At 37.9% G+C, this 12,339-nt stretch overlaps 1 protein-coding gene across 1 annotated transcript; it reads left to right on the forward strand.

Moving 5' to 3' along the window:
* The first annotated feature begins 11,152 nt into the window (after nt 1-11,152).
* On the forward strand, nt 11,153-12,091 carry LOC105865727 (olfactory receptor 6C2-like). Its single transcript, XM_012754543.3, has one exon. The coding sequence runs from the start codon at nt 11,153-11,155 to the stop codon at nt 12,089-12,091; it is 939 nt and encodes a 312-aa protein (XP_012609997.1).
* Nucleotides 12,092-12,339: the final 248 nt, after the last annotated feature.

Consider the following 12,339-nt stretch of genomic DNA (forward strand, 5'->3'; position numbering starts at 1 on the left):
CACTTGTAGAAAGCTGAAGCAGCACCCACACCTTTCACCTCTCATAAAAATCAACTCACACTGGATGACAGACTTAAACCTAAGGTATGAAACTATTAGAATTCTAGAGGAAAATGTTAGAAACACTATCCTAGATATTAGCTAGGCAAAGAATTTATGAAGAAAACCCCAAAGGCAATTACAGCATCAACCAAAACAAATAAATGGGACCTGATCAAACTAAAAAGCTTCTGCACTGCCAAAACAATAGTCATGAAAGCAAATAGACAACCTACAGAATGGGAGAAAATTTTTTCATCCTACACGTCTGATAAGGGGCTGATAACTAGAATATACTTAGAACTCACGAAAATCAGCAAGAAAAAATCAAACAACCCTACCAAAAGTGGGCAAAGGACATGAACAGAAACTTTTCTAAAGAACACAGAATAATAGCTAACAAACATATGGAAAAATGTTCAACATCTCTAATCATCAAGGAAATTCAAATCTAAACCACAATGAGATATCACTTATTTCCAGTAAGAATGGCCTTTATCAAAAAGTCCCAAAACAATAGATGTTGGCATGGATGCGGAGAGATAGGAGCACTCCTACACTGCTGGTGGGACTGCAAACTAGTTCAACCTCTGTGGAAAGCAATATGGAGATACATTAAAGCTATACAAGTGAATCTACTATTTGATCCAGCAATCCCATTACCGGGCATCTAACCCAAAAGATCAAATGACACTCTACAAAAAAGACACCTGCACTCGAATGTTTATAGCAGCATAATTCACAATTGCAAAACTGTCGAAACAACCCAAGTGCCCATCAATTCATGAGTGGATTAATAAAATGTGGTATATGTACACCATGGAGTACTATTCAGCTCTAAGAAACAACGGTGATATAGTACATTTTGTATTTTCCTGGATAGAAATGGAACCCATACTACTAAGTGAAGTATCCCAAGAATGGAAAAACAAGCACCACATATACTCACCAGCAAATTGGTACTAACTGATCAGTACCTAAGTGGACACATAGGAACCATATTAACTGGGTATTGGGTGAGTAGGAGGGGGGAGGAGGGGGTGGGCATATACATACATAATGAGTGAGACGTGCACCGTCTGGGGAATGGTCACGCTTGAAGCTCAGACTTGTGGGGGGAGGGGAGCAGGGCATTATTTGAAACCTTAAAATTTGTACCCCCGTAATATGCTGAAATACAAAAAAAATACATGAGTGGACTAATAAAATGTGGTATATGTATATCTTGGAGTTCTACTCAGCCTTAAAAAATGATGGTGATATAGCACCTTTTGTATTATCCTGGATAGAGCTGGAGCCCATTCTACTAAGTGAAGTATCACAAGAATGGAAAAACAAGCACCACATGTACTCACCACCAAATTGGTATTAAATGATCAACACTTACATGCACATATAGTTTGTAACATTCATCAGGTGCCAGGCAGATGGGAGGGGGGGATGAGGGGAGAGGTATAGTCATACCTAATGGGTGTGCTGCACACTGTCTGGGGGATGGACACACTTGAAGCTCTCATTTGGTGGGGCAAAGGCAATATATGTAACCTAAACATTTGTACCCCATGATATGCCGAAATTAAAAAATAGAATAGAAAACAAAGGGACCCTTCCTGGATATTATGAGGAATGTGAAGGTCAAAAGGCCATTGTGTCCTCTATTGAAGGAAGGAGGTACCTGCTAATGTATTTAAATAAAGCCTCATTGACAGGTACATGTTTAACTACAAAAGTACTCCCAATAAAAAGTATGAAAAAAACAAGTACTGCATCTTCTCACTTATAAATGGGAGCTAAATAATGGATATATATGATCAGAGAAAGTGGTATAATAAACACTGGAAACTAAGAATTGAGGAGGGTGGGAAGAGGGATGGATCAAAAATTACATATTGAGTACAATGTACACTATTCATGTGACAGGTACACTAAAACCCTGACTTTACCACTTTTTGATATCTCTTCCTCCTTGGGAATACCAATAATTTATCATTTCTGTTGCTTTATATAGTCACAGCTCGGTCTCACAGCAGCCCATAGCAGGGCAGTAGGAACTGTCCTGGGTATAGGTAGGAGAGCCTGGGCTCCCCTGTCCTCCTCCACTGGGTGGAGCTACAGCTGCGTCAGCCAAAACTCAGCCCAAGGGCAAGGCGCTGCCTGGCTTTAAACTCCCAAAAAGGCTCCTTGGGACTGTGACCAGAGACGGTGGGGCCCTTCTCAGGAAAGCCACACATGTGGTGAGTGCGGTTTGCTGGAGACCTGATCTCACAGCAGCCTGTTGCAGGATAATGGGCATTGTTCTAAATGTGTGTTTAAAAGCCTGGTTTCCCTGCCTCTCCCTAGCCAGGTGGCAGCTATAGTCAGCCCAAATTCAGCCCAAAGACAGGATGCATTCCAGTGTTAAACTCTCAAAATGGCACCTTGAGCCTGTGACCGGAAAGGCTGGGGCCCACCTAGGTAGTGGGGCCCACAATGCTTGAGTGTGGACCAGAAAATGTGAAAAATGCTGAGTGCTCGTGTCTCAGTCTCACCAGCAGAGAAGTGGGGACCTTTCCAGGGATGCTAGGAGCATCTGGGCTTCTCTATTCCTCTTCAGAGCCATACTCACAGCTCTCCAGTATCTAGGTTTTCAGAATGGCACCCACCTCAAGCTGCTCTAGGCTCAGATAGCTGTGGAATTCCATGTGGGTTCCCTTTCTGGAGCAACATCTCTATGTAATCTCCAAGCAGCTCCCTGTTAGGCCAAAGACCCACTTGTGATGCTTCCCATATACTTCCCTAGTGAACGCTAGCATTTTCTCCTAGACAATCTGCTCAAAATGTGAAAATTTGCTTACTATTCTAGTTCACCTCTGTGGAGGAGGCACATACTACCTCTTCCCTATGTTTTCTACTAGTAGTTGTGCCGTTTTGGATCTTATGTTTAAGTCTTTAATTTGACTTGATTTTTGTATGAGGGGTGAGATAAAGATCTAATTTCATTCTTCTGCATGTGGATATCCAGTTGTCCCAACATCATTTATTGAAGAGACTGTTTTTCCCCATTATATTTTCCTGGCACCTTTGTCAAAAATCAATTGAATGTAAATATGTGGGCTTATTTCTGGACTTTCTATCCTATTCCACTGATTAATGTGTCTGTGTTTATGTCAGTGCCATACTGCTTTGATTACTATAGCTTTGTAGTATATTTTGAGATCCAGTAACATTATACCTCCAGCTTTGTTCTTTTTACTCAAGAATGCTTTGGCTATTCAGCATCTTTTGTAGTTCCATATGAATTTTTTGACTGTTTTTTCTATTTCTGTGAAAAATTCCATTGGAATTTTGATAGACATTACATTGAATCAGTAGATCACTTTGTGTAGTGTGGACATTTTAACAATATTAATTCCTCCAATCCAGGAGCAAAGTGTATCTTTCCATTTATATGGCTCTTCTTCAGCATTTTTCATCAATGTTTTGTAGTTTTCTACACGAAAATCTTTTACCTACTTAGCTAAATTTTCTCCTAAGACTTTTATATTTTTTGATGTCATTGTAAATGTGATTTTTTTAATTTCTTTTTTAGATAGTTCATTGTAAACATATAGAAATGTTACTGATTTTTGTATGTTGATTTTGTATTCTATGATTTTACTGAAGTTGTCAGGTCTAATGGGGGGGTTTTGGTGAAGTCTTTATAGTTTTCTATATATGACAACATGTCATCTGCAAGGAAAGACAATCTCCTACTTGGATAATTTTCTGTCTTTTTCTTGCCTAATTACTCTACCTAGGACTTTCAGTACTATGTTGAACAGAAGCAGTGAGAGTGAGTGTCCTTGCCTTGTTCCTGATCTTAAAGGAAAATTTTTCAACTTTTTAATGTGGAGTATGATGTTAGCTGTGGCTTGTCATATATGGTCTTATTATGTTGAGGTACATTCTTTCTATACCTAATTTTTTGACACTTTTTATCATGAAAAGATATTGAATTTTGTCAGATGCTTTTTTCTGAATCTTTTGAGATGACTGTATGATCTTTGCCCTTCATTAGTGAATCACATTTGTTGATTTACATATATTGAATGATCCTAACATCCCAGAGATAAATCCCAATTGCTCATGATAGGTGAGTCTTTTAATGTAATGTTGAATTCAGTAATAAAAAGTCTCCCATCAAGGCCGGGCGCGGTGGCTCACGCCTGTAATCCTAGCACTCTGGGAGGCCGAGGCGGGCGGATTGCTCAAGGTCAGGAGTTCAAAACCAGCCTGAGCGATACCCCGTCTCTACCATAAAAATAGAAAGAAATTAATTGGCCAACTAATATATATAATATAAAAATCAGCCGGGCATGGTGGCTCGTGCCTGTAGTCCCAGCTACTCGGGAGGCTGAGGCAGGAGGATCGCTTGAGCCCAGGAGTTTGAGGTTGCTGTGAGCTAGGATGATGCCACGGCACTCACTCTAGCCTGGGCAAGAAAGCGAGACTCTGTCTCAAAAAAAAAAAGTCTCCCATCAAATAAAAACCCAGGACCAGATGGCTTCACTGATTAATTCTACCAAACATTAAAGAAGAATTTATACCAATCCTTCTCAGACTCTTCTGAAAAATATAAGAGGAAGAAATACTTCCAAACTCATTTTACAAGACCAGCATTACCCAATAGCAAAGCCAGAAAAAGACACTAGAAAAAAGAAAATTACAAGCCAATATTGATGATGAAAATAAATGCAAAAGTCATTAACACAATGCTAGCATACCATATTTAACCTCCCAATTTTTTTTATTTCAAAGTATTATAGAGGGACAAATATTTTTGGTTACATGGATCACTTTTGTAATGCATGAGTCAGTAATCTCTCAATATTTAACTCAATTTTTCATCTGTAAAATGCGTATAGTCATAAGACCCACTACCACAAGAGTAGTTGTAAAGATTATATGAGACAACATATATACAGCACTTAGCACAGTACTATGCCAAAGATGAGCTTGTTATTTACATAGCTAAAACATTAACTATGTTTTTGCAGCATTATAGGGTGTCCTAAAAGTCTCCATACAAAAGAAACATTTTGTAAAGAATATTTAGTAAATGTACATTTAGCTACAATTTCCTATCTTCCATATGTATGGCGACTTTGGGGACACCCTGTAGATACTCTCACATTTATCCTACCCCAATCAAATATATAATAGTGTATTGAACAAAGAAACTATTCTATAAAATTTTGCTGATTGAATGAATGAAAAACAAATAGGTGAATAAAATTATTACGCTGCACTATTTACATCAATTTTTATTTTAGGTTGGACAGCAACTGGCATCAATGCTTAAGTCAAACATGGGAAAACTGAGCACAAATTCACCTAATTATTTTTGATGTCTCATGTGAAGAATGGTACCAGAAGAGAAAGCTGCTTAGAATAGAGAGATAGAGTAAGCTATTTCTGCTGTGTTTTGGGGTGATAGGACTTGATCCAAACCTGGCTAACTTCAAGAAATTCTGAGCATTTTCTCCCAGTTCAAATGAAATATTCCTAGGCAATGTGGAGATAATCAAGCCTTCAGATCTGTCATCTGACTCATTGTTTTGCTCATGACCTATTGTTGCATCTTCCTGTCTCTAAAGACACTCTCCCCATTGACATGTTTAAAGCTTTTGTTTGAAAGAGTTCATTCCAGTTTGTTACACTATAGATTAATTAGTGACTTTTAAACCTGGACTCCCAAGGGAATCTTTTGTTTGTTCAGTCAGTTGATCCCTCCACGCCTGTTGCAAGCTAAATGGATATAACTCTTGCTGTTCTTGTAAAGGTAAAATTTAGGGGAGGCCAGCTTCCCTATTCAGAAAAGATAGAATATTTACTTTCCAAATTAAACAGAATTCTTATCAATTTCTACAGCCTTTCCAGTTTATTAGTTAACTCTTTTCCTACTACCATTAACTTTTTTCCTACTAACAGAAAGGAACAATATATTTGGAATTTGTTTCTTTTAATGTTCTTAAGAGAAAAAGTGACTGGAAATTAATGGATGTTGGTTACTGAGGAGGATTGTCACTCAGAGAATTTTTGTGAGGACTATTGTGGGGGTACACAAAAAGAATAGTCTATACTTGCTTGCTTCCTGTCATCCATTCCTGCCCATATTTGAGTCTCACTAAGGACCTTTGTGGTTAATGTGCACTCAGAAGCCATGAAGGACCATCAGAAAGGTGAGTATGATTACATTTGTCATGAAAGATATTCACCACCTAGAATTTTAAAAAATCAAACTTGGTCCTTAAATAATGTTGATCAATATTCCAGAAGAGAAATCAGATAACTCTGAAACATCACTTTATTCTACAACATATGACATGACTTTAAAGAAGAACTTAGAATGATGTTCATGGAAGGGAGAAGGGTTAAGAAGAGAAACAGATGGTTTACAGAGGATACAGTCACCTGCGAAAAGTTCTGAGAAAACCCTCTTCTCAGTCCAATGAAAACGTCTACCCCAATGTTCACTACACAATTTGAATCTCCAAATTGAAGATATAACCCTCTTTAACAAGCTTTATATTTACAACACATTGCCTCCATTAGACTATTAGTCAATGAACACATTAAGTTAAGACATGTATATCCTATTGTGCAGAGTTTATTGATTTCTTTTTCAGATAAGATTGAGATATGGAGAAAATTTGAATACTGACAGAGAATTCTGCATTACCGGGGATGGTACCACCTAGTAGGTAACAAAAGCCAGAGGCAGTTTCACTGCCCTGTAATGTTGTCTAAAAATTCCATGGTAGGGGCACAGCCCATACATGGACTGGGGAAAAAAAGCCATATTTTTCCAGACTCAGGGGAAACATCTAGGTAATTAGCCTCAAAGCTAAGAAATTAGGCTAAATTAATTACTGATTAAATAGCCTGAAGGCTATTTGTGGGAAATATTTTCTGACAACCAAGTGAAAATCATTCTTCTAAAAAATTAATTGGAGTCTTCAGGGAGGAGCCTGTAGCACTTAATTAATGAGAGAAATCAGGAGCCCTGGAGACAGTGAGTACAAGTAAAAGGGATTTGAGTGGCTACAATGTGATTAATTACAGATTGTTGCAGAACCATTGTCTGTCTGTCAGCTATAGGCTCTAATTCAGGTACAAATAGTTAACTGGCAGATATACTGTGCTCAGGGAGGAGTAGCACCATATAAAAGATTGATTATCTACTCAAAATATAAGGGTAAAAGAGCAGACAGATATCCATGTCCTCACCAATTGCCCAATCATGAAAAGTTTATAAGTGAGTGAAGTAGGCAGGTAAAAAAAAAAAAAAAAGGCAATATTATGAAATATTTAGGACTAAGTCTCTGGAGGCAAACTGCTTGTTTTCAGATCTGTGCTTTACCATACCCTAGGTGGAGGATCTTAAATGTATAGTTTTCCAGTTGCCTAAAATGTATGGCCTCAGGTTCCTCATCTATAAAATGTGGATTATCATACCACATATCTCAAAGAGCTGTTGTGAGGATTAGTCATGATAAACTATGTAAAGTGTTTACCTCAGTATCTGACACACAGTGTTCTAGAAATGTTAGCAGTTATCCTAATGAGATTTGCAAATTAACATGAAGGGAGAAAAATGGATTTCTTTTCCAGAAGCATCTGTTATCTGATGGAATCTCATCATCAGAAATGTATTTCTTAAAGACAAAATATCTCTAGAATCGATAGTTTGATGTTATTGCTAGTTTTTGAAAGCTTAGTATTGATCCATTTTCCAAATTTACAAAAAAACTGAGAGCAGCTTTCTAAATGATAAGACATATTCTTTAATTAAATGGTTACCTTTAATTTTTATTAATGTTATTAAGTAAATTACTTATTAAATTTTCTAGGAGAATTGTAGAGTCTTGGGGACAGAAATAGGTAGCTAGTTATTATCATAAGCTAGAGAGCACATTGGAGTTAGAAAATATGAAGATCAGAAAACACTCTCCTAAAATTTTTTCCTACACTCATATGGTAAAGAAAATACATAATTAGCATTTAAGAAACTTAAATTTATCTTCCTGCCACTAATAACTTTCAACCATCTGTTCTCAACCTCAAAATTAGGGGATTAAACAAAATATAGTTGATAATATTGGCTGCATTTAGGATTGTATCAATCTGTTCATAATCTATAGACAATAATTTTACGTAAACAGGACTGGTATCTACCAAGGCTGAGTTGCTTCTGTTAACAGAGAAAGAGACAAGGGAATAGAAGTAGGGTGTAAAAGACTTGGCTAAATTAGTAGGGCAGTGTGAATGGAGTTATTCTGAATTGGCACATTTGGAAAGGTCAGGGCACCAAGACAGCTCAGAAGAGAATTTGAAGGCTGGGTGCAGATGAGGACTGAGTTCAAGGAGAGGTAGATGAATAAATAAATTTTGTAATGATGCTGTTCTACAAATTGCAAAGACTAAATGACAAATACTAAATAAATTAGAAGAGAACACACAGTGTATTACAGCCAGTAAGAGCTCTATTAATGATGAATGATAAATTTGCCAAAGAAATACTACTTGTGAGATTCAGGAAGTCCTTATAATTTTGAATTTACTATCAAAGTTAGTAGAAAACTTTCTGGAAGTCATGGAGAAATAGTAAAAAGAGCAGAACTGCAATCGTAGTGAAGGAAAACGTGGAAAGGGAAGCAAATTTGCTTAACCCAAGAGGGAAGGATATCAAGCACCATGGCAGGAACAACTCCTGTTCAAGTAAGTGCCTAGCCCCCTTATGTGATATCTACAATAATGTGCCTGAAACTATGCTAAGAGTTTTATATTTAGTCTTATTTAATCCTCAGTGCAATTCAATGAGGGAGATAATAATATGGACATGTTATGGATGATGAAACTGAAGGGAATACTATAGAGACATTATTAGCACCTGATCTGATTGATTCCAAAGCCCCAAACCTTCACCACCACCATCAACAAAATGACCTAGGAAATTGCATTCTGCTTACCCAGGAATTAACTTTCCAGAAGCCTCACCCAACCTACTAGAGGAAAATTAGGGGTAAAGAGGATCAGGGCTGAAGCAAACCCCATGGAATTCAATCTTCTAGCCTCCCATTTCCACAAACCAATTCTGCAAATTAAACTATAATAATGTGAAAAATGGCTGGGCACGGTGGCTCACGCCTGTAATGCTAGCACTCTGGGAGGCCAAGGCGGGCGGATTGCTCGAGGTCAGGAGTTTGAAACCAGCCTGAGCAAGAGCGAGACCCCGTCTCTACTATAAATAGAAAGAAATTAATTGGCCAACTAATATATATATAGAAAAAATTAGCCGGACATGGTGGGGCATGCCTGTAGTCCTAGCCACTTGGGAGGCTGAGGCAGGAGGATTGCTTGAGCCCAGGAGTTTGAGGTTGCTGTGAGCTACCTCACGTGATCTGACGCCACGGCACTCACTCTAGCGGGCAACAGAGTGAGACTCTGTCTCAAAAAAAATAATAATGTGAAAATTATAAGTCTTGATTTACTCTCATACCCAGCCAAACTGGCCTGGTGTCAATTTAGGGGATTCACTGCCCAAAATGATTTTTTTTTTTTTACCTTACCAATGCCACAAATAGCTTCAGTAAGTTTAGAAACCTTATTGGAGATAAGTAACCAAGTAGAAATGGATGCATGATGCAAGCCTTCCAAATGAATGTGTTTCAGATAAAATGTGATCATCCAGTTGATTTTCACATATAAAATGCTCAGTTGTACTTATTAACAAATATGTATTTAACTTCTACTGAGTGCCAGACACATTGCTGGCAGTACATTGCAGTGAACAAAACAGCAGTGAACAAAAGTGAACAAGCAGTGAACAAAACAAACATGGTTCCTATTTTTAATAGGCCACGTGGTCTAGTATGGACAAAAATTAACCAGCTAAAAAGAAAATATGTGAATACAAAGAGTAAAGGAGTGCCATAAGAAAAATAGAATGTAATACTAAAAACCCTGAGTTTGTAGAAGGCTTTTTTTGAAGAGCATAGCAAGGTGGGACCTCTCTGAGGAGGTCACAGTTATGGTGAGATCTAAAAAGTTGCAAAGAATAGGCATATGTGACGTTGGAGGGACTGAAAAAGGCCACCGTAACTGGCACATGCTGACTGAGGGGAAAAGCTGAGGTTGGAGAAATGAGCAGAAGCCATATCATGTGGGAATTTGCAGGCCAGTGTAGGGAGTTTGGGTTTTATTCCAAGTACAGAAGGAGGCTGTTAAAGGAATTGAGGCAGGGGAATAACATCCTTCAATGTACCTGCAGTTTTAAAAGTGAGGGAAGCAGAAACGTAGTAGTCATTTTAAATGACTATATTTGGCTGTGGAGCTGGAAAGAAATGCAGAAACTAAGAAGAAAAGTTTTAGAAACTTCACATCTTTATAATCAACAATTAACTCTGGTTGCATTGCTCTGAAGGAAGATATGTAGTATTTATTACCAGATGGGTTATTATCATTAATTCTAAAACTTTGCATGTAATAATAATATAAGCAAACCCTTCTATAGTGCTTATTAAGATGTTTACTAAGTGGTTTAGATGTATTAACTCATTTATTCCTTTAACAACCCTACAATGTAAGTTTCAATTATTCTCCACAGTTTACATGTGAAGAAATGGAGGCACAGAGCTCAATAACTTGCCTAAAGTCACATGCTGAATGAGTCATAACTTGAACCCAAACAGTCAAGCTCCTGAGTATATGTCCCAATCCAATATATAGTGCTATGATTCAGGATAGTGTTTTTGTTTTTGTTTTTACATGACTGATATAGCCTGAAAGAGTTTCCTTTACAGGTTTTTCTCGGGGCAGGGGGTGTTTGACTATTTGTTTGATCTAGGAGTTCCTATACCATAAACTTCTTATAAAGATAATGATAAGAATTTTTAATACCAGCTCTCTGGCCATACTATTGTGTGAATCTCGGAGTAGGACAAGCTACCACTGCAATCACATTATCAAATAAAATAATATTGGTTTGCCTGGCATTTTCACTCTGTTCCTGCTAATAATTTATTTGATCCCCACTTATGTTCAATTTCTGCCTTGTTTTACCCACAGAACATGAAGAAGTCAGAGGTCAGTGATGAAAAATTATACAGTGTTAACCACATACATCCTTGTGGGACTAACAGATGACCCAAATCTACAGATTCTGCTTTTTGTCTTTTTGTTCATCACCTACCTGCTGAGTGTCGTTGGGAACCTGACCATCATCACACTCACATTTGTAGATCCTCGCCTTAAAACTCCTATGTACTTCTTTCTCCGGAATTTTTCTTTTTTAGAAGTCTCTTTTACCACTGTCTGTATTCCCAGATACCTGTATACCCTTGCCACTGGGGACAACACAGTGACCTATAACCCTTGTGCTGCTCAATTATTTTTTGTTGTTGTCCTGGGTGTGACTGAGTTTTTTCTCCTGACGGCCATGTCCTATGACCGTTATGTGGCCATCTGCAAGCCCCTGCATTACACGACCATCATGAACAACAGAGTTTGCATCAAGTTCCTTATTGGCTGCTACATGTTAGCACTGATCATTGTCCTCCCACCCTATATTATGGGCTTTGATCTTGAGTTTTGTGATTCCAATGTTATAGATCACTTTGGCTGTGATGCTGCCCCCATCCTGAAGATTACCTGCTCTGACACAGAGTTTATAGAGCGATTTGTCTTGGTCCTGGCAGTATTGACGCTCATTTTCACCTTGGTATGTGTGATTTTGTCCTACACGTACATCATCAGGACCATTCTCAGATTCCCTTCTGCCCAGCAAAGGAAAAAGGCTTTTTCCACCTGTTCTTCTCATATAATTGTGGTTTCTATCACATATGGAAGCTGCATCTTCATCTATATTAAACCATCTGCAAAAGAAGGGGTCGCTATGAATAAGATGGTGTCACTGCTCACGACTTCAGTTGCCCCAGTCATGAATCCCTTCATTTACACTCTGAGGAACAAGCAAGTGATACAAGCTTTCAAAGACATGATCAAAAGGGTTGCAGCTATCTCAAAGAACTAAAGGACTAGAGTATACAAAAGGTAAAAATGTAAAAGAACTCCTTACACTCATTTTTGTTTTATTAACATATAATTTATCTGCTATAAAATTCACTAACTGTAAGTGTATTATTCAATAAATTCTAGTAAATAATAAAGTTATGAAACCACTACCCTGATGTAGTTTTAGAACACTCCCATCACCCCAGATGTTTTCCTCATGACCATTTGCAGTCAATCACCAGTTCCACCCCCTCGCGCTAAGCAATC

Source organism: Microcebus murinus, chromosome 10 (genome assembly GCF_040939455.1).
Source record: "Microcebus murinus isolate Inina chromosome 10, M.murinus_Inina_mat1.0, whole genome shotgun sequence".
Lineage (NCBI taxonomy): Eukaryota > Metazoa > Chordata > Mammalia > Primates > Cheirogaleidae > Microcebus > Microcebus murinus.